Source organism: Bombina bombina, chromosome 1 (genome assembly GCF_027579735.1).
Source record: "Bombina bombina isolate aBomBom1 chromosome 1, aBomBom1.pri, whole genome shotgun sequence".
NCBI classification, from domain to species: Eukaryota; Metazoa; Chordata; class Amphibia; order Anura; family Bombinatoridae; genus Bombina; species Bombina bombina.
In genome coordinates this window covers 1,039,223,409-1,039,248,001 of record NC_069499.1, presented here as the reverse complement: position 1 = coordinate 1,039,248,001, position 24,593 = coordinate 1,039,223,409, and the positions used below count along the sequence as shown (strand labels likewise).

The 24,593-nt window shown below is 39.7% G+C and overlaps 1 protein-coding gene across 2 annotated transcripts in view; it reads left to right on the top strand.

Annotated features, from left to right (window-relative positions):
• The window catches only part of MATN4 (matrilin 4), a 109,378-nt gene that overhangs the window by 48,633 nt on the left and 36,152 nt on the right, over positions 1-24,593 (top strand). The window contains exons 7-8 of one of the 2 annotated variants that reach the window (XM_053720202.1): positions 2,339-2,461; positions 24,451-24,573. In XM_053720202.1, the coding sequence (XP_053576177.1) occupies positions 2,339-2,461; positions 24,451-24,573 (246 nt within the window). The remainder of the gene's footprint in view (positions 1-2,338; positions 2,462-24,450; positions 24,574-24,593) is intronic. The other variant, XM_053720282.1, reaches the window with a different exon arrangement.

Here is a 24,593-nt window from a genome sequence, read left to right as displayed (position 1 = left end):
CTTAGTTTTCATCATTGTTGATAAATATATGTTACCGCCGGCTCTTTTTACATTGCATTTCAGCCAATTAGTGCTGACTCGTGCAAAACTTAACGGGAATGAGCACAATGTTATCTATAAGGCACACATGAACTAACACTGTCTAGCTGTGACAAGCTAATAAAATGCACTGAGATAAGAGGTGGCCTTTAAAGGCTTAGAATCAGCCTATGAGCCTACCTAGGTTTAGCCTTCAACAAAGAATAAAAAAGGAACAAAACAAATTTGATGATAAAAGTAAATTGGAAAGGTGTTTAAAATTGCAACTCTGTCTGAATCATGACAGTTTAATTTTGACTTTAATGTCCCTTTAAGATGACCAATTAGCCAGAGCAAACAATTATATTTTGTAGTCTGGTAATCTTATGCATGCAGTTAAGAAGTTATCAGCTATGAAATGCCCCAACAATTTACATCAGCAAACTGGTATGGCTTTTATCATATTTGCATATAAAAATAGATCATATTTATATAGATGATTATAATTGTATTTAAGAATTTGGTCTAATTCTTTATGCTTTAAATGTTAGAGCCTAAAATATTTTCATGCTTTTTGAACATGGTTTGTTGGAATCTTACCAAAAAGTCACAAAAAATGAGTCCGGCTGATAAACCAGCTAGTGGTTTATAAAGCTTTGTTATTTCTATAGGATTGAGCCGGGTAGTGCAATGCTAGTAAAGACATTCATTTACTTCTGCAATTAAGGAATATAAGGTAGCAAAGTAATCACATGAACCTTGTGACTATTTGAAAAATGTTATTTTGATTACAGCATTTTAGAGCTGGTTTAAAGCCTTTAAAAATCAGGTGGGAACAGCAATCCATGTCTTTCTCATTATATCACATTCTTCTTCATACTTACTGATTAAGGTAGAATTATTAGGATAATACTTCAAGAGAACACAGAGGTGGTCAAAGGCAAGTTTTGGTAGTAAATGTAGTCAAATGGCTGGTGCTAAATTTAATAGCAGTAGTATGGTCCTTGGCATGCAGTCAGCATGATTCAATATTTTAATACAACTATTGTTGCTTGGTTGTTGTATGCTAAGGAAAATGTACTCCCAATTAAAAAAAGGGATTCATTTTTTTTTTTTTTTAAATGCAGGTTCTTTTTATTGATATAATTATAACATAGCTCTTAGTTTTAGAGATTTATCTTTTCAATTTGTTTTCTTTTTTAAAGGGATATGCTGCCTATATGGAAATCAGTTGAAAATAATGCAGCATGTCTGTAAAATGCTGACTAGAAAATATCACAAGACTATCTCTATGTAAAAAAAGAGAGATTTTACCTCAACATTTCCTATAGCCACACCCCTCTTTTTTTAAAAAATTGATTCATTCTGGATATTAAATACAACATCTTTTATCATTCAATGAACTTGCACTTGAGCCAAAAGTGAACTAAGTCATGAGGGCATGAAATGATTTATCTCCTACAATCCTATCCATCCTACTTGTTGAAAGAATGCTGAATGCTATCAAATGCACCAGAATCATCATCATACTCAGGTGTAATGTATTTATCAAGCTGTCAACCGCAAATACGCTGGAATTCCGCAGCGTATTTGTGGAGAGCCTGATTCGCCTTAGTTATCAAACCCTACAAACCGGCAAAAGTAGAATTTTGTGACGTAACATACGATCCTCCGGACTCAGTCTGACACAGATCGATGCTTACGTCACTACAGATGTTCCGAACGCAAGTTCGGCACAATCTGACTACTTTTGGAAGTTATCAAATATCTTCCAGGTACATTTCGCACCATTCCGGCCCAGCGTACTTGGTTTTCAATCCGCCGCCCTGGAGGCGGTGGATGCCATAGGAATCAATGGGAGTCGGAAAGCAGTGAGAGCTTATGTTCGCTGCTGCCCGATATCCCATTGATTCCTATGGGAACGTGTACACCTAACACCCTAACATGTATCCCCGAGTATAAACGCCCCTAATATGCCCCCCCTACACCGCCACCACCTACATTATACTTATTAACCCCTAATCTGCCGCCCAACACCGCCACCACTTAAATAAAAGTTATTAACCCCTATCCCGCCGCTCCCGGACCCGGCCGCAACTAAATAAACTTATTAACCCCTAAACCGTCGCTCCCGTAGCCCACTGCCATCTACATTATACTTATTATTATCCTATATCAAATCATATAGGAGCCCTCAACCAATTTCATTTTACAAAAAGTATAGGCAATCAATCTATAATGTTTTTGAAAGGACTGCAAAACCTAATGATAACTAGAGATAAAAACTCTCCTACTAACCTGAATATGTTATTGTTTCCAGTGATAGATCTTTGTGCCCAAGGAAATCACGGCTGTGAGCAACTCTGCATTAGTTCCCTTGGTTCCTATTCTTGTGCCTGTCGAACTGGATTCCAACTGAACAATGACAAAAAGACCTGCTCTAGTAAGTTGACACTTTTGTGTTGAATATTTTATATGTCGGTAAAAGTAGAACATTTATGCAAATTTATAGTTTAGTTAGGGCACAAAAAGGGACATCTATGTTATATACTTTTTGCCCAGTTTACCTGAGTATAAGACAGAACAAAATGCAGGAGCAACAGTGTAAAACTCTGAGGTGACTTTAGCTCAACTATTGCCCAGGCATTAAAGGGATATGAAACCCAGAAAATGTCTTTTGTGATTCAGGCAGAGCATACAAATTAAAAATCATGGTGTTCTTTGATGGAGAGATACCTAGGTAGGTGTCTGGAGCACTACATGGCAAGAAATAGTGCTGCCCTCTAGTGCTCTTGTACATAGATAACATTCTTGCAAAACTGCTGCTACCGAAAATGTATTAGACATTGCACCTCAGCATCCTGCACCCAAATTCATCTGCACTGCCATTGGCACTGCATAAAACACTGCTCTGCCATCTGTGCAACTTCTGGTGCACCCACAGCCACATTGTGCCAAACCAATATATAAATGAATAGAAATAAAAGGTTAAAAACCAAAAGGCCCATAGGGCTTGCTTAAAGGGACACTGAACCCAATTTTTTTTTCTTTTGTGATTCAGATAGAGCATGCAATTTTAAGCAACTTTCTAATTTAATCCTATTATCAATTTTTCTTCGTTCTCTTGCTATCTTTATTTGAAAAAGAAGGCATCTAAGCTTTTTTTTTATTCAAGACTCTGGACAGCACTTTTTTATTGGTGGATGAACCACCCACTTCTGCCTGATTCTCTGCTATTTTGTCAATGTTGCCAACCTATGCTAGCCCTGAGCCTAGCCTCTCTATACAGCATGATACCCCTGGTAAAAGTCCTGAACTATATATTCCACCACTGAGTAGATATTAAAAGACTTTAGTGCGTTACCCCTTTTCTTTTCTGCTAATAAGTTACTGCATTTTGCCTTTGTTTTGTTCCGGAAAAGGTGGTAAGCTCAATGTATTCAGGCATGACACATGTTTTATCTGTTTAATATTTTGTTTCTCATTGTACCTTCTCTCCCTTGACCCTAATCTTTCCCCACAGAGGACCTACTCTATCCTTCTCCCCGCGATTCTCACACTCTATTGTCTACTCCTAACAACACACTTATTATAATTAAGAGGTCTCTGTCAGACTTCATGTCCCAGGTTCAATGTTCTAGTCAACATGATCATATCTAAGTTTATCTATGTTTAGTTAAATACACAAAATGTTACACACCTAGTTGGTACCTTTTTTCTTTTCTGCTACTAAGTTACTGCATTTTACCCTTGTTTTGCTCTGGAAGAGGTGGTAAGCTCAATGTATTCAGACATGACACATGCATTGTTTGTTTAATATTTTGTATCTCACTGTACTTTCTCTCACTTGACCCTAATCTCTCCCCACAGAGGACCTACTCTATCCTTCTCCCCGCGATTATCACACTTTATTGTCTTCTCCTAACAGTACACTTAATATAATTTAATTAAGAGGCCTCTGTCAGACTTCATATCCCAGGTTCAATGTTCTAGTCAACATGATCATATCTACTCCTAGGTACATGATGTTCACACCACCTTCAAACTCTTATCTGTATTTTCCTGTTTGTCATGATTCTTCCGTTAACCCCCATGCCAATATTCATATTACTCCTACCTCCTGCTACCTTTTTTTCCCTCCTTTACTGCTCACCTCTTCTTCACATACTTTAAATCCTATCTCTTACCACAGAATAGCCTCCATACAAATCTCTACTCATCCAGCCCTCAATACTCCTCACACCACCAACCTCTGCTGAACCACCCCACACACCTTTTCATATAGTATTGGGGGGCCCTGCCCCCGCTACCCCTTTGGCCCCCCGCGCCTCTTCTTTACCCTCTATTCATGCACAGTCACTCCCCCCACACTTTCCCACGGGACTGCATCTCCCTCTCCTATCTCCCCTCATTTACCTCTCTTCCTCATCACTAACCCCACTTTATATTACCACCCTCTCCTTTCATGATCGGTAGAACGTCCCATCCATCCTTACACTAACCCCCCATTCGATACACACTTTAGGCTCCGCCCCCTTCCCCTCCCCCCACCTTGTACCCCTCCATTTACGCTTCCCTAACTCAAGAGCTCCTACCATAACTCCATACTCCCCTATTACCTATATCCCTATCCTCCTTTTAAACAAAGCGGCTCTGGCCCGCTGTCTCCCTTCCCCCGGAAAACACATTTTAGTAAGTGAAGTTAACTCTTACTCCTGTTGTTTTAGCTGGTACTCATCGACACCTGTCGGACCCCACTCACCCCCTTTTTTTTTTTTTTTTTCTTTCCTCTACCTTCCTCTCTCTCTCTCTTTCCCCCTCCCTCCTCTTCTCTCTACCACACCCACAGATCATAACCCAGATACACCATGAAAGGCCTACATCTCTTAACCCTTAACGTTCAGGGTTTAAATTCTCCTACTAAACGCAGCCTTCTATTCAACTACCTACGCAAAAATCACGTAGACATTGCTTTCATCCAGGAGACACACTGGACACCTGAACTTAGCAAACGATACACTTCCAAACACTACCCGACTCTCTTAGATGCAACATTCCCATCGAAATCCAGAGGAGTGGCTATCTACATAGGCAAGGATGTCCATTATGATCAGATCCATTTTGAATCAGATCCCCAAGCACGCTACATTATTGCTGTTTGTAGAATTAATACCCACCTAGTGACCCTCCTTAATATATATGCACCGAATAGTAAACAAGTTAACTTTCTCAGAACTATACTCAAGTCTATAGCTCCCATACAGCAGGGAGACCTCATACTGGGAGGAGATTTCAACCTCATATGGGATGTCCACATGGACAGACTGGGACCTCCACTCTCTAGAAACGATAGAGCAACTCACTCCCTCTCTTCAGCCCTCCAATCACTGATAGCATTACATAACTTATATGACGCTTGGCGTGCCCTCCACCCACAGGATAAGGAATTCACCTTCTACTCTTCCCCACATAGATCACATACACGCATAGATTACTTTTTTGTACATCCTAAATTCCTTGACGAGGTCCACTCTGCATATATATCCCCCATTTCGTGGTCAGACCATGACTCACTTCACATACAAATAGGCCCACACACTCGCCCACCTCCGTTTACCTGGCGCCTACAGGACTGGACTCTTACAGACCCACACCTTAAGACCACTCTACAGAACATAATCACAGAGTACATTTCCCTCAACGACAATGACCAGACATCAGCTCAAAATCAATGGGCCGCCTTGAAGGCAGTAGTGAGGGGCCACCTCATTCAATTTGAAGGGGAGGTTCGGGCAAAAAGCAGGACCACCTTATCCTCCCTGAATATTAAGCTTCGCCAACTTAGAGTGGACATATCTCACGCATACTCCCCCTCTCTCAATGACAAAATCGCAGAAACACTGAAACAAATCCAAACTCTAGAACTCCAGAAAACCCAATCCATGTTAGAGAAGTACAAAAAAATCTACTACCATTTCGGTAACAAAGCTTCCACACTCCTAGCCAACAAACTTAAAAATCGAACAGCGCAAGCCAGAATCATGTCCATGCGCACCCCTTTAGGGATACAGGTCACCGCCCCTCGTGAAATAGGCGATACATTCAGGCAATACTACTCCGACCTTTACAATATCGAATCCAACATAGAATCCCCGACCTGTACAGCCCAACATATCTCTGAATTTCTCAGATCCCTTGAGCTACCCTCACTACCACCCGAGGATTCCTCCCCTCTGGTATCCCCGTTCACCACACAAGAAATTTCAAAAATTATACGCAACCTAAAATTAGGGAAAGCACCCGGCCCAGATGGCTTCACAGCTAGGTTTTACAAAACCTTCTCACCTCAGATTACCCCTCTCCTTAGCAAGTTCTTCCAAGAAGTACTATCAGGTACCCCCCTCACAGATGAATTCTTAGAAGCTACTATAGTTACCATTTTAAAACCTGGTAAACCGCCTGATCTATGTAGCAGCTATCGCCCAATTTCATTGATTAACATCGATACAAAAATATACTCCAAACTCCTGGCTAATAGAGTCTCAAAAGTCATCCCCTCCCTTATAGCGAACGACCAAGTGGGTTTTATCCCGAATAGAGAGGGAATTGATGCAACCAGGCGAATCCTAGACATCCTCCATCTCGCAGATAGTCGAAAAACTCCCTTCCTGGCCCTGTCACTAGACGCAGAAAAGGCGTTTGACAGGGTCAGGTGGGAGTTCCTATGGGAAGCTATGACCATCTTTGGCTTTCCTACCGCCTTTGTGAGCGCAGTCCAAGCCCTTTATAATCATCCAACAGCCACTGTCCGTGGAGTTGGGTTCCAATCCCCCAAATTCACAATTGCAAATGGCACCCGACAGGGGTGTCCCCTCTCCCCACTTTTGTTTGCCCTCACTATAGAGCCTCTAGCCCAATCTATCAGCCTAGACCCTCAGACCACAGGACTGACCATAGGACCACATGTCCACAAAATTTCCCTTTATGCTGATGACATCACTCTCTTCCTCACCTCTCCTGACACTTCTCTCCCTGCGGTCTTCACTCTCCTAGAGAAATTCGGTTCACTATGTTTTTACAAACTCAATGTAACCAAAACTGAGGCCTTTTCCATAAACATTCCCCCACAAACTCTTTCCTTATTACAATCCACTTATCACTTCAATGGAAATCTTCCTCGTTTAAGATTCTAGGAGTTCACCTTAGCCCAGATCCCAACACCACCATCTTGCAGAATTATACTGACAGACTCCCGGAGTTTGGAAGGCTTCTTGACTCGTGGGAATTCCGGGAGATCTCCTGGACAGGCCGCATTGCCGCGATAAAGATGTCCTTTCTTCCCAAGGTTACATATCTTTTTAGATCTATCCCTTACAATATCCCGAGACCACTACTTAACAAATTCCAAAGTCTAATCACTTCATATGTCTGGAGAGACCGCCGACCGAGAACATCAGGTCGCACACTTGAAAAACCGATCTTGCAGGGAGGCCTCGCTCTTCCGAACATGATCTCATATTACAATGCCGCAAGATTCTCACACATCCTCCGCTGGAATGATCCTGAGAGACATCTTAGCTGGTACTCCCTAGAGTCCTCACTCCTTCCCTCGAATATAACCCTCCCCGACATAATCTGGATCCCCCCCCCACCACAGACGAGATATTGACGGCTTACACCCCATATTCAGACATACACTTCGATTCTGGGATCAGATCAGACACCACCCAGACATATCCCCACACCCCTCCCCCGTCATGACAATTCCTGCTGCTCTGTTCTGCCTCCCAGATTCCCACTATGACCTATGGCCACAAGCGCACACACTACAAGTCTCGGACCTCTATGAAGAGGACATTTGGCTCTCACACTCAAAAATGTGCGCAAAATTACAACTCCCACCCAGACTGCATTTTGAGGGATTCCGACTGAGCACCCGCTTACGCACATGGGGGTACCCCAAACAAACACTACGCCCTTTAACTGCTTGGGAGAGAGCATGGCGGGGAGCTCACGCTCTCCGACGTCTCCTGTCTCTCCACTACAATATACTTATCAACCCGGCTCCTTTACACAAAATCTCACAACACCAGGCTTGGGAGAGGGAAATTGGTACCACTCTCACTCCAGAGGATTGGCATGCCAGAATTAAAATAACCAAAAAGATCCTTCATTGTGCTACACTCTGGGAACTACACTATAAGATCTTAGTCCGCTGGCACCATGTACCAACTATCCTATCCATAGTGTTGGAGAGGATGCAAGTCGCTTGGTTCTCCCCTCCACATATGGTGGACATGCCCAGTAATTCAACCACTATGGAAGAAAGTATTTGTACTTCTCCGAGCACTGGGCATGACTCCCCCATTCACCCCTGAAGTCACCCTCTTACACATGCAGATGCCCAACCTCACCACCTCTCAAGAAGCACTCACGATATATGTCCTCATGGCCACAAAACTGTCCCTAGCGAGGGCCTGGAGAGAGAAGGGGTCGCCAACTCTCTCCCAGGTAATTTCTTGTACACATTACATCGGTCAAATGGAACAATACTCGTATCGAGTTCTTAACAACACTAATGCCTTCCATGAAATTTGGCTCCCATGGCTCACAATATTCCCCAACTGGTCCTCAAGTCCTCAAACCACACTATAGATATATCAATCCTTTCCCACTCTCTTTTTCCTGCACCCCTCTCTCCCCCCTCCCCCTTTTTTTTTTTTTCTTCTTTCTCTCTCTCTTCCCTCTTCCCCCTCCCTCTCTCACCCTTTATGTCCGTCTTATACCAACCCCAGCATATCATACCTGATTGATGATGAGTATTTCTAGACACAGACTCAATTGCAAAACCTATATCTGCTACATGTTACCTCTAAAAAAGAGACCCATCTAATATACAGACTTGCCTTCATGCTTATCTTCACTTATTTTCATTCCTTCTCATGTAAAAGTATTCAATTTTATTTTTTCTCTTCTTTTTTTTTTTTTAATATACTTATCTGTATACCTCAATGACATCTCAATGTACTATTAACCCAGTATTTGTTGGCAATATTGTTGTTTAATAAGTTGTCTCAATAAAAAATAATTTAAAAAAAAAAAAAAAAAAAAAAAGACTTTAGTGCTAATTATCAATCAGTATACTCTAAAACCTCTACCTATTTTCAGAGGATTTTTTTTTTTTTTTGCAGCATTTTTTTTAATGTAGAGGGACCTGAAATTAAAATTTGAAATGCACAATGCATTAGCAGAACTGCTTCATGTTAAAGTTATGACTGTTTCAGTGACAGCTTTTAATTTGCATGGAGCATGTATAGATACTGTAGACCCCGTGCACCTACATTCAATCCTACACCTGCTCAGCGTGTATATATTGTATTGTAATAGCTTAGTTTTCATCATTGTTGATAAATATATGTTACCGCTGGCTCTTTTTACATTGCATTTCAGCCAATTAGTGCTGACTCGTGCATAACTTGATGGGAATGAGCACAATGTTATCTATAAGGCACACATGAACTAACACTGTCTAGCTGTGACAAGCTAATAAAATGCACTGAGATAAGAGGTGGCCTTTAAGGGCTTAGAATCAGCCTATGAGCCTACCTAGGTTTAGCCTTCAACAAAGAATAAAAAGAGGACAAAACAAATGTGATGATAAAAGTAAATTGGAAAGGTGTTTAAAATTGCAACTCTGTCTGAATCATGACAGTTTAATTTTGACTTTAATGTCCCTTTAAGATGACCAATTAGCCAGAGCAAACAATTATATTTTGTAGTCTGGTAATCTTATGCATGCAGTTAAGAAGTTATCAGCTATGAAATGCCCCAACAATTTACATCAGCAAACTGGTATGGCTTTTATCATATTTGCATATAAAAATAGATCATATTTATATAGATGATTATAATTGTATTTAAGAATTTAGTCTAATTCTTTATGCTTTAAATGTTAGAGCCTAAAATATTTTCATGCTTTTTGAACATGGTTTGTTGGAATCTTACCAAAAAGTCACAAAAAATGAGTCCGGCTGATAAACCAGCTAGTGGTTTATAAAGCTTTGTTATTTCTATAGGATTGAGCCGGGTAGTGCAATGCTAGTAAAGACATTCATTTACTTCTGCAATTAAGGAATATAAGGTAGCAAAGTAATCACATGAACCTTGTGACTATTTGAAAAATGTTATTTTGATTACAGCATTTTAGAGCTGGTTTAAAGCCTTTAAAAATCAGGTGGGAACAGCAATCTATGTCTTACTCATTATATCACATTCTTCTTCATACTTACTGATTAAGGTAGAATTATTAGGATAATACTTCAAGAGAACACAGAGGTGGTCAAAGGCAAGTTTTGGTAGTAAATGTAGTCAAATGGCTGGTGCTAAATTTAATAGCAGTAGTATGGTCCTTGGCATGCAGTCAGCATGATTCAATATTTTAATACAACTATTGTTGCTTGGTTGTTGTATGCTAAGGAAAATGTACTCCCAATTAAAAAAAGGGATTAATTTTTTTTTTTAAATGCAGGTTCTTTTTATTGATATAATTATAACATAGCTCTTAGTTTTAGAGATTTATCTTTTCAATTTGTTTTCTTTTTTAAAGGGATATGCTGCCTATATGGAAATCAGTTGAAAATAATGCAGCATGTCTGTAAAATGCTGACTAGAAAATATCACAAGACTATCTCTATGTAAAAAAAGAGAGATTTTTACCTCAACATTTCCTATAGCCACACCCCTCTTTTTATAAAAAATGGATTCATTCTGGATAATAAATACAACATCTTTTATCATTCAATGAATGTGCACTTGAGCCAAAAGTGAACTAAGCCATGAGGGCATGAAATGATTTATCTCCTTCAATCCTATCCATCCTACTTGTTGAAAGAATGCTGAATGCTATCAAATGCACCAGAATCATCATCATACTCAGGTGTAATGTATTTATCAAGCTGTCAACCACAAATACGCTGGAATTCCACAGCATATTTGTGGCGAGCCTGATTCGCCTTAGTTATCAAACCCTACAAACCGGCAAAAGTAGAATTTTGTGACGTAACATACGATCCGCCGGACTCAGTCTGACACAGATCAATGCTTACGTCACTACAGATGTTCCGAACGCAAGTTTTTCTTGAACTCCTACTACTCTGCCCTTAATAAATCTGACTACTTTTGGAAGTTATCAAATATCTTCCAGGTACGTTTTGCACCATTCCGGCCCAGCGTACCTGGTTTTCAATCCGCTGCCCTGGAGGCGGCGGATGCCATAGGAATCAATGGGAGTCCGAAAGCAGCGAGAGCTTATGTTCGCTGCTGCCCGATATCCCATTGATTCCTATGGGAACGTGTACACCTAACACCCTAACATGTACCCCCAGTCTAAACGCCCCTAATCTGCCCCCCCTACACCGCCGCCACCTACATTATACTTATTAACCCCTAATCTGCCGCCCGACACCGCCGCCACCTAAATAAAATTTATTGACCCCTATCCCGCCGCTCCCGTACCCCGCCGCAACTAAATAAACTTATTAACCCCTAAACCATCACTCCCGTAGCCCACTGCCACCTACATTATACTTATTAACCCCTAATCTGCCCCCCCCTACACCGCCACCACTATATTAAATTTATTAACCCCTAAACCTAAGTCTAACCCTAACTCTAACACCCCCTAACTTAAATATAATTTAAATATATCTAAATAAATATTACTATCATTAACTAAATAATTCCTATTTAAAACTAAATACTTACCTATAAAATAAACCCTAAGATAGCTACAATATAACTAATAGTTACATAGTAGCTATCTTAGGGTTTATTTTTATTTTACAGGCAAGTTTGTATTTATTTTAACTAGGTACAATAGTTATTAAATAGTTATTAACTATTTAATAACTTCCTAGTTAAAATAAAGACAAATATACCTGTAAAATAAAACCTAACCTAAGTTACAATTACACCTAACACTACACTATAATTAAATAAATTCCCTAAACTAAATACAATTAAAAAAAATTATATAAAGTACGAAAAAAAACAAACACTAAATTACAGAAAATAATAAACAAAAGATTTTTAAACTAATTACACCTGATCTAACTCCCCCTAACAAAATAAAAAAGCCCCCCAAAATAAAAAAAACCCTACCCTACACTAAATTACAAATAGCCCTTAAAAGGGCCTTTTGCAGTGCATTGCAACTTCTGAAACTCACTTCCTCTTTTGGAATTGTCACAATGGACTGATTCTCCCACTCACAAAGATAGTCACTCCCTTGACCTGATCTTTAGCTATCGATGCACTCTCTCAAACTTCACAAACTCCCCCTTTCCTCTTTCTGACCACCATCTCCTTACTTGCAACATATCATCACTCCCTACAACTCTTCCTCCTTCTGCTCCTCACACCAAACTTCACAGAAGCATTATGTCATTAGATCAACAACAGCTTTATAATTCCCTCAAACCTCCCCTCTCATCCTTCTCCTCCTTTTCATGCCCTGACCTATCTATCTGCCACTATAATTCAACCCTTACATCCGTCCTTGACAATCTCGCCCCTCTTACCATAGCTCGGAAATCAAACACTCATCCTCAGCCCTGGCATACTCCTCTGACACGATACCTACGCAGATGTTCCCGTAGTGCTGAGCAGCAATGGAGAAAATCTAGGAGTTCAGCTGATTTTCAACATTACAAATTTATCTTGAACTCCTACTACTCTGCCCTTAATTTCCATAAGCAACACTACTTCTCTACTCGTATCTCTAATCTTTCTTCAAACCCAAAACATTTGTTCTCCACTTTCAATACTCTTCTCCGCCCTCCCCCACCTCCTAATACAACTTCTCTGTCAGCTCAAGGCTTTGACAACCACTTCACAAAATCAACTCCATCAGAAATGAAATCAGCTCTCAACATAGTTCCATTCTCTCACCCCCTCAAATGCTCTCAATCAACCACAACCCACATAACCTTAAACTTAGCTCATTCTCCCCTGTTACTGAGGAAGAAGTTTCGGCACTTATACTGCACTCTCACCTCACTACCTGTCCCCTTGACCCTATCCCCTCACAGCTACTCCCCTCCCTCTCTGCCACACTTACCCCTTTACTCACACACACTTTCAACCTCTCCTTCAGCACCGGTATATTTCCCTCATCGCTGAAACATGCACTGGTCACACCTATCCTCAAAAAACTTTCCTCCCTCTTGCATCAAAGCTTCTCTAAAAACTAGCTTATGCACGCCTATCCCATTTCCTTACAATAAACTCCCTCCTTGACCCATTGCAATCTGGATTTCATCCCCATCACTCCACAGAAACAGCAATTGTTAAGGTTACCAACGACCTACTTATAGCAAAATCAAAAGCCCACTTCTCTCTGCTTATTCTCCTTGATCTCTCCGCAGCCTTTGACACTGTTGACCACCCTCTCTTGCTCCAAACCCTCCAATCATTTGGCATATGTGACACAGCTTTCTTGTGGCTCTCTTCCTACCTGTCAAACCGTACCTTTAGTGTAACCTTCTCTGGGGCTGCTCCGTCACCACTTTCTGTACTGCAAGGCTCTGCCTCGGTCCCCTTCTCTTCTCAATCTACACGTCATCACTAGGTTCCCTAATAAAGTCCCACGGTTTACAATATCATTTGTATGCCGATGACACCCAAATCTACTTCTCTGCACCAGACCTTTCTCCTTCCTTGCTAACCCGTGTCACTAACTGTCTTTCTCACATCTCCAACTGGATGTCCTCTCACTACCTCAAGCTAAATCTCTCCAAAACTGTGCTCCTTATTTTCCCCCCTTCTTTTAAACTCTCTACCCCCAATCTCTCTATAACTGTCGACAACTCCATCATTACCCCTACCCCGCATACCCGATGTCTCGGGGTCACACTTGACTCAGATCTTTCTTTCACTCCTCACATTCAGTCTTTGGCTAAAGCCTGCCGCTTCCAGCTTCAAAACATATCTAAAGTTAGACACTTCCTTACACAAGACACAACTAAGATTTTAATCCACTCTTTCATCCTCTCCCGCCTCGATTACTGCAACTCTGTCCTCTCTGGTCTCCCCACCTACCGCCTAGCTCCTTTACAATCCTTAATGAATGCCTCTGCCAGACTCATCTTCCTTACAAGTCGCTCTTCATCTGCTGCACCTCTCTGTCAATCTCTTCACTGGCTTCCTCTTGCCTCTAGGATCAAACACAAAATTCTTACTCTGACATACAAAGCCCTCAACTGCACTGCTCCCCCCTATATCTCAGACCTTGTCTCCAGATACTCTCCCTCCCATCCCCTTCGCTCTGCTCACGACCTCCTACTCTCCTCCTCTCTTGTCACCTCATCACACTCCCGTTTACAGGACTTCTCCAGACTGGCTCCCATCTTGTGGAACTCTCTGCCTCACTCCACAAGACTCTCTTCTAGTTTTAAAAGCTTCAAGTGCTCCCTAAAGACTCTACTGTTCAGGGATACATACACCTACGCTAACCTTTCTTTATACCAGTTCCTCTCCTCCATTGCTATCCCCTGAACCCCCTTATCATATAAGCTTAAGAGTCCAGCTGTTTGTTGATCACCTTCTCAAGAGCTGACTACAACAGTGCAACTCTACAAATAACCGATAATAATAAATAATAATAATTGCCACAAAGTAATCAGCTCTTTTACCTGTAAAAAAAAAATTACAACCCCCCCAAACATTAAAACCCACCACCCACACAATCAACCCTACTCTAAAACCCACCCAATCCCCCCTTAAAAAAAACCTAACACTAACCCCTTGAAGAACACCCTACCTTGAGAAGTCTTCACCCAACCGGGCCGAAGTCCTCCACGAAGCCGGCAGAAGTGGTCCTCCAGACGGGCATGAAGTGATCCTCCAGATGGGCAGAAGTGATCCTCCAGACGGGCAGAAGTCTTCATCCAGACGGCATCTTCTATCTTCATCCATCCAGCACGGATGTAATGCAGCTAAACTGAAGTAATTAGATTCCTTTAACTGTAGAGTTAAAATGTTTTGGATCACAACTGCAGTTCTTCTATTGAATGTTTTCTAAATAATATATTGTGTAAATTGTCCCTTTAAGGAGGATCTTGTTTATTGGTTACAGGAGAGAGTAAGATGTCCTGTAATTCTTTTGGAATGTAATTTCATTAGCTTTAGATAGAGGAGGGTATCAGTAGTTAATTAGGTACTTTGGCTATCTGTACATAGGCTGCAATGAGATATTAGAACTGTCCTTTAAGTATGGATTACACGGACCGCTTGTAGTATGCTAGAGTCAGGCAGTTAGCAGAACAGATGATAAGAAATTATCAGTTACTCACTATTGAGAGGTGTGTCCGCTTGTTCCAATTAGATACCTTGTAAAACTCAGCGTGTTTGGTGAAGCTGCAGCGTCTCTGAGGCCTCTTTCAGATCAGCCGTGACGTCACGCTGGGGGTGTGAGGCCGATGCGCAATCAGGAGCTTGGAAAAATGGCAGCTTTGATAGCAATGAAAAACAAGCCTTGTTATGTTTGTTTGTTGGCGGTTATAACCGCAATCAGCAGGGGATGTCTTTGAAAGTTAAACCCGAGTTGGAGGGTCTGATTCCGGGATTCAGTTACAACTGAAAGGCTTGTAAGGTATGGTGAACCGCTTGATAAGCAGTGAGATTCCTGTCTCTAAAGTAGAGCAAAGAGTGAGTCTTTGGATAACTGCAGCAAGCAGTTTAAATATGAATGTCCTCTATTTGAATATATCCCAGTTGGAATTAAATGGAGTTAATGCGAGGTAGCTTTAAATCATCTAGTCAGGCTTCTTAGTTTCTGCACAAACACAGAATAATTGACAGAGTGCTCTAAGGATTGTGGGAATTTATAGAGCAGGTCTTAAAGGGACATACCACACTAGAATATATGTTACAGGACCCCCCATCAAAGGGGCTGCACCGCAGCACCAGGACCTGGTCTATCCGGATTAGCACAATGGAAAGCAGAAACCAATCTTGAAGCGAAGATGTTGTCAGCAGGTTCCCAAGAATCATCATCGGGATGATATCCTTCCATCGGATTAGATATTGGAGTTTTCCTTTGAGTAATCTGGAGTCTTGAATTGAGCTGATCTCATAAATTTCTTCTTCAATGACTGTCGGTGGAAGTAATGAATTAGTTGATTGAAGTCTGGTTTCAATATATGGTTTTAATAAAGAGACATGGAATGTCAGATGAAACTTATATTCGGGAGGAAGATCCAAAGTAACGGCATTTTCATTCACCACCTTGGTGATAGGGAATGGACCAATGAATAGTTGAGTGAATTTTCTACTGGGTGTATTCAATTTTAGATTTTTAGTAGAAAGCCATACCTTATCTCCTACAGAATAGGCTGGGGGTCTTCTTCTTCTAGTATTGTAATACTTTTTCTGTCTCATTTGTGCTTCTTTAATGTTGTCCTTGAGGAACTCAAACGATTAAACTAGGCTGTTACTTGTTTCATCAACTTTTGGAGAAGTGGTGTTCATATGAGGGAAAAGATGGAATGTTGGATGATATCCATAGTTGGAATAGAACGGAGTCATTTTCGTAGATGCGTTCAAAGTATTGTTGTATGCGTATTCTGCTGTGGAGATCTTGTCATACCATTGGTCTTGGTGGAAAGAACAGTAACATCTGATGTACTGTTCCAACCATTGGTTTACCCTTTCTGTTTGTCCATTTGTTTGTGGATGGAATGCTGTACTGTATCTCTGATCGATTTGAAGGACATTACATATTGCCTTCCAGAACTTGGAGGTGAACTGAGATCCTCTATCGGTTATGATGATGGAAGGTAGTCCATGTAACCTTACTACGTTATGTAAAAATAACTGAGCAGTTTCTGATGAGGTTGGTAATTTTCGGTAGGGAATAAAGTGTGCCATCTTTGTTAACAGATCTACTACCACTAAAATGGTGTTACAATTGTTGGATAATGGGAGATCGACTATATAATCCATTCCGATGGTCTGCCAAGGTCTGTCAGATATATGAAGAGATTTTAGGTATCCATAAGGCCGGGCCTTTTCTGGTTTAAGAGTGGCACAAACCTCACAGGTTTTAACATAGTCCTCCACAGATTTGTCAATGTTTGGCCACCAGTAGTTCCTTTTCAATAATTCTAAAGTCTTACTGATCCCTGGATGACCTACAAGAGGAGAATCATGATGAGTGTTTAGAATCTCTGTTCGAAGAGGAGGTGGTATAAATATTTTGTCCTGATGATAGTAGAGATGATCATCTTTTTGTTGTAATTTCTCCTTAGGGTATGTGATATCTTCCCTTTGAGTTTCACGTAGGAATTCGTAGGGTGTTACTAAGGCACAAAAATGTTCGGGTGTAAGTATAGAATGTGGTGGAGATTGAGATAAAGAATGGCTGTCTTTTCTGGATAAGGCGTCAGCTTTACAATTTTTTGAACCTGGATGATTTGTGATATGAAAGTTGAAACGGGTGAAATAGAGACTCCATCGAAGTTGACGAGCAGAGAGAGTCTTACTGGATTGTAAATATTCCAAATTCTTATGGTCTGTATAAATAAGTATTGGTATCTTGGTACCTTCAAGTAAATGACGCCAGTGTTCAAAAGCTTTTCTAATAACCAGAAGCTCCTTGTCACCAATAGAATAATTTAATTCTGTAGATGTCATCAATTTAGAAAAGAAAGCAACAGGATGTACAGGATCCAAAGCGGTCTTCCTTTGCGAGAGGATGGCTCCCATAGCATAGTTGGAGGCATCAACCTCTAAAATATACTGTAAATCGGGATTTGGGAATTGTAGAATTGGTGCGGTGGTGAAGGATTTTTTTAATGTATTAAATGCTTCCTTTGCCTGGGAATTCCATTTGAAAGGTGTGTGAGAACCAGTAAGTATAGTAAGAGGTTTTACTATGGTGGAGAATCCCTTAATAAATTTCGGGTAGAAGTTGTCAAAGCCCAAAAATCATTGAACTTCCTTAGTGTTAGTTGGTACGGGCCATGTTTGTATTGCCTCTACCTTACCGTCATCCATCTTCAGACCAGCAGAAGATATATGATACCCAAGAAAAGATATCTGGTTTACATGGAAAAGACATTTCTCGGGCTTTGCGTATAATTGGTGTGTCCTTAACCATCCTAGAACCCAGCGAACATGCTTATATGATCTTCTTCATTGTCTGAGTAGATAAGAATATCGTCTAAATACACGACCATGCACACGTCCAACAAATCTCTAAAGATGTCGTTTATGAAGTGTTGGAACGTGGCTAGGGCATTGCAAAGCCCAAATGGCATCACCAGGTACTCATACAATCCATAGCGTGTTCTGAAGGCAGTGAGCCATTCATCTCCGTCGCAAATCCTTACCAAATTATAAGCTCCTCTCAAATCCAACTTTAAATAAATCTTTGCATCGCAGAGCCTTTCCACCAGTTCAGGTATTAGCGGGAGAGGATAACGGTTCTTAACCGTGCGTTTATTATGTTCCCGGTAATCAATAATTGGCCTCAGGGAAAGATCTTTGTTCCTGACAAAAAAAATACCGGCACCAGCAGGAGAAGTGGATGGCCTGATGAAACCTTTCTTCAGGTTTTCCTCCAGATATGTTTTGAGATGTTGCAGTTCTGGTTCGGATAATGGGTAAATGTGCCCATATGGTATGGTGGCTCCTGGAAGTAGTTCAATAGGGCAGTCATAGATTCGGTGAGGGGGTAAACTTTCTGCCTCTTTTTTACTAAAAACATCAGAGAAATCCTCATATTGATCTGGTAGATGAAATTCAGAAACCTGTAATATATGCTGGTGGGGGAAACATGTTTTTTGACAATATGATGAATCAAAATTTATCTGTAAAGTTCCCCAGTTAATGTTTGGTTTATGTAGTTGTAGCCAAGATAGACCTAAAACTACAGGAAATAAAGGAGAGGGTATGATGTCAAAGGTGATATATTCTGTGTGTCCTGTTTCAGTGAGTGTTTTTAAAGGAATGGTATGATGTGTGATTGGTCCGGAGTTTACATATGACCCATCAATAACTCTTATAGACACAGGTTTTGCTTTTGCACACAAAGGTATTTTATTCTTCATTGCTAAATCAAAATCCAAGAAATTAGAGTAGGCTCCTGAATCCACAATGGCCTCAGTACGAATTGTTAGTAGATCCCACTGCAATGACAGAGGTAAGGTACAGTAAGCTGAATTTAAAACTTTAGTTGTGAAACAATTATTTTTATGATATAGGAACTTACTGCTCTTCTGTCTTTGAAGAATGGGACATTCTTTTACGGTATGTACGGGGGAAGCGCAGTACATACAAAGGTTCGCCCTTTTTCTTCTAAGCCTTTCTTCTGGCTGTAGGGGTCCCTTCATGATACCTAGATCCATGGGAACTGGTGTGTCCTTTTGGTTTGAAGATTTATTGATTGAAGGGAAATATTTCTGTGGACTATCAGAGTGTGTTTTTTCTGCACGTCTTTCTCTTAAGCGTCTATCCAATTGTATTGTGAGATCTATTAACCCTTCTAGTGTCCTGGGTAAATCAGTACGTGCTAATTCATCCTTAACAGAATCATTTAATCCCAATCTATATTGATTCCGAAGAGATACATCACTCCATTCAGAGTCCTTAGCATACAACTTAAATTCTGTTAAATACTCTTCTACAGGACGGCGGCCCTGTTTAAGTGATCGCATATTTGTTTCAGCAGAAAATTGTTTATGAACATCTTCGTATAAAGTTCCCATTTGTAAAAAAAAAAATCTGATAGTGATCCCAGTATGGGATCATCATTCTCAAAAAAAACATCTGCCCATTTGCGGGGTTCCCCCCTTAAGAATGATATAACTGTAATTACTTTAATCCTCTCTGAGAAATATGTCTTAGGTCTCATTTGAAAAAGTAACAAACATGCATTGCGGAACTGTCTAAAGGTTGCCCTGTCTCCAGTGAAGAGATCTGGGGGGGATACTTGTAGTTCAGGTGTATTATCCCTAACCATTACCTTGAGAGTATCGTTTTGAACTTTTAATTCACGTAGACCTTGAGTTAGCTGATCCACACGCTGGGACAAACTGTATACAACATTAGGTAGATCTGCTGGATCCATTTTACTTTTTGTGTCAATTATTATGTAATGCAGCTAAACTGAAGTAATTAGATTCCTTTAACTGTAGAGTTAAAATGTTTTGGATCACAACAGTAGAGCAAAGAGTGAGTCTTTGGATAACTGCAGCAAGCAATTTAAATATGAATGTCCTCTATTTGAATATATCCCAGTTGGAATAAAATGGAGTTAATGAGAGGTAGCTTTAAATCATCTAGTCAGGCTTCTTAGTTTCTGCACAAACACAGAATAATTGACAGAGTGCTCTAAGGATTGTGGGAATTTATAGAGCAGGTCTTAAAGGGACATACCACACTAGAATATATGTTACAGCGGAGCGGCTCCATCTTCAAGACATCCGACGTGGAGCATCCTCTTCAAACTACGTCCAACTGAAGAATGAAGGTTCCTTTAAATGACGTCCTCCAAGATGTCATCCCTTGAATTCCGATTGGCTGATATAATTCTATCAGCCAATTGGAATTAAGGTAGGAAAAATCCTATTGGCTGATGCAATCAGCCAATAGGATTGAGCTTGCATTCTATTGGCTGATTGGAACAGCCAATAGAATGCAAGCTTAATCCTATTGGATGTCGTTTGAAGAGGATGCTCCGCGTCGGATGTCTTGAAGATGGAGCCGCTCCATGCCAGATGGATGAAGATAGAAGATGCCACCTGTATGAAGACTTCTGCCCGTCTGGAGAATCACTTCTGCCCGTCTGGAGGATCACTTCTGCCCTTCTGGAGGACCACTTGTGCCGGCTTCATGGAGGACTTTGGCCCGGTTGGGTGAAGACTTCTCAAGGTAGGGTGGGTTTTAAAGTAGGGTTGGTTGTGTGGGTGGTGGGTTTTAATGTTTGGGGGGGTTGTCATTTTTTTTTTACAGGTAAAAGAGCTGATTACTTTGGGGCAATGCCCTGCAAAAGGCCCTTTTAAGGGCTATTTGTAATTTAGTGTAGGGTAGGGCTTTTTTTATTTTCGGGGGCTTTTTTATTTTGTTAGGGGGATTAGATTAGGTGTAATTAGTTTTAAAATCTTGTAATTATTTTATTATTTTCTGTAGTTTAGTGTTTGTTTGTTTTTTGTACTTTAGATAAATATTTTTAATTATATTTAGTTTAGGGAATTTATTTAATTATAGTGTAGTGTTAGGTGTAATTGTAACTTAGCAACTAGATACGCTAATTGTATAGAGAAATACAACAGAGCTTTTAGCAAAGAATTCCACATAAATTGAATAAATCTTAACTCCTAGGCAAAATTATATATGGTTAATGTAGTGTAGAGACTTATAGTATTTATTTAAAAAGTTCCATATCATTCATACTTAACGGTTTTTATTAGGTTAAACTAGGAACCAACATTCATACTGTAGCATAGGCAAGTGAATTAAAAACACTAAGACCTTGTTTCGAAATAATCACTGGTTATGCTCAAATAGTCACAAAAAATGATAAGTATGAGCCCACTATTATAATCACTTAACATAAGATAAGCCCTTACAATCCGAGGGCTAATTTACTTTAAATATTAGCAGTTAATCTGGTGGGCACCATACAATAATGTTAAGAATTAATGAGATAGCATATAAGTTTTAACAAAGGCTAGCAAATTAAAAACAACAGACACAGCTGCTCCTGCTGGACCCCTGACGCGCGTTTCACAGAACGCTTCCTCAGAGGGGGTGACCTGATACACACAATATTGTAAATGTTGTATACCATAAAATCAAGTACAATTCTTTCAGACTAGATTATTTAGACTTATAGGGGCCCATTTATCAAGCTCCAGATGGAGCTTGAGGGCCCAAGCAGGCTCGCCAGAAACACCAGTTATGAAGCAACAGTCTAAAGACCGCTGCTCCATAACCTGTCCACCTGCTCTGAGGAGGCGGACAGACATTACCACAATTCAACCCAATCAAGTACGATCGGGTTGATTGACATCCCCCCTGCTGGCGGCCGCAAATCTGCAGGGGGCGGCGTTGCACCAGCAGCTCACAAGAGCTGCTGGTGCAATGCTGAATACAGAGAGCGTACTGCTTTCCGCATTCAGCGAGGTCTGTCGGACCTGATCCGCACTGTCGGATCAGGTCCGACAGACCTTTGTTAAATAGGCCCCATAGAGATAAATGTTTCTGGGCAACATGGTGTTCTGTCAACCATCCTTGTCTTGAAGGGACAGTGTACTGAGGCAAGATGGAAATATGAGTTTATTGTATTAAAAGTTGATGCAGGAACACCCTTTAAATAGGACTGGACACTCCCCCCCCACACACTTCCATAGGGTGTTGATTTCTACTGATGCCTCTTTTTTACATAGTTTTTTGTAGCCATTACTACATTATTATTATTATTATTATTATTATTATTATTATTATTGTTTTAGCAGAGTTTACAGCAGCAAAAACAACTATTTAAACTGTCAAATATAAGTCATTGAGTTGTTTATAAATAGTTTAATACATTCCAGCATATAAGTGGATAATTGGGAACACATTAACTGGGAGAAGATTTACATTATATTGTCCCTTTAATGATGCAATTTTAAACAACTTTCCAATTTACTTCTGTTATCAAATGAACTTTATTTTGGTATTTTTCTTTCTTGAAGAGCTTAGGTTCAGGAGTGTGCTTATGTCCTGAGCAATATATAGTAGCAGTATTAACACTGCTGCCCTCTAGTGTTTAGCAAGGTGTTATAACATACTTTAAAAAAAACATTGTTACAAACGTTGTTGCCATGCTCTTCAACAAAGAAGAGAACAAGAAGCTAATAAGGTAAAATTGACAATAGGCGTAAACAGGAAAGTTGTTAAAAAATAATGATCTCTCTGATCCATGAAGGTTTTAATTTTGACTTTAAGGTCCCTTTAAACACATTATCTTCAACCACAACCTTATATTCTATTATTTTACCATGTAAACTGATATTAGTTACAAATAAATACTTTTGTAGATTAAAATACAATGTGACATAGATGTTTTGAATAACAATTTTAAAGAATATACAGTATCTGTAGACACAAAAAAAACCTGCATAATCCCCTTGAGAAGGTTTAATTTCAATCCCATGTGAAAGATACATCCACACAAATACCTTTTGTAGCTCTCTTTCAAATTCTTTACAAAACTGATAAAGAACTTTAATGTGAGTCCAGTCCGGCAGTAATAACTGGGAAAGAATCTTGACCTTTTTTTACACTGATTTCTTTCAGAAAAAATATCAAAGAAAATGGTAATAAAATGCTGTAAATCCTTAGACAAAAAACAAGTAATGAATGAATCAGTGTAATGCTGCCAGGTTTTTGTATCTCTTCAACAGTCGGCAACACCTGGTACTGAGCAGTGTCTACCTCTGTATGTCCCTGGTTTATATAATACTGAAATCTCCCCGAACAGGCTATAATTAATATCAGCTTGCAAATTAGTATCTGTTGAAGAGCAGCTCTTTTAAGTTTATGATAAACATACTTTTTTTCTTTTGGGTTGGCTTGCATGATGAATTTTTACTATTTTGTATTTATTTATTTATTTATTTATTTATTTATTTATTTATTGCAAGATAAAATGTTTTAAGGCAATGTCAAGAGAGCCAAAGATATAGAAAAAAATAGCACCCCAATGGTTGCAATACCACTGAGCCAAATGTAACTTTTATTCCATAACATTGAAAGCTATTGTAATAGGGATAGATACATTAATATACAGATTATATATATATATATATATATATATATATATATAGAGAGAGAGAGAGAGAGAGAGAGAGAGAGAGAGAGAGAGAGAGGGATAGACAGATGTAGACAGAGATATATAGAGAGATACATTAATAAACAGATAATACACACACACACACATATGTATATATATATATATATATAGTGAGAGAGGGATAGACAGATATAGACAGAGATATATAGAGAGATACATTAATAAACAGATAATACACACACACACATATATATATAGTGAGAGAGTGATAGACAGATATAGACAGAGATATATAGAGAGATACATTAATAAACAGATAATACACACACACACACACACACATATATATATATAGTGAGAGAGTGATAGACAGATATAGACAGAGATATATAGAGAGATAGAAAGCGACAGACACAACAGACACATATAGGTAAAAAGCTAAAGTTAGATCAATCAAGCACTAGATATAGTTAGAAAGATGGAGAGATAAAGATGCTAAAAATGTCATTCAAATATAAAATATGTCTAGACACGTTCTTCTTAATATTATCTCTAATAATTATATTATTGTATCTTTTTATTGTGAATTCTAGTGATTGACTATTGCTCGTATGGGAACCACAGTTGCCAGCATGAGTGTGTTGGTATTCTGAATGGTTACTATTGCCGCTGCAATGAAGACTACACATTGCAAAATGATGGGAAAACTTGCTTGGGTAGGTAGAAAAAAATACAA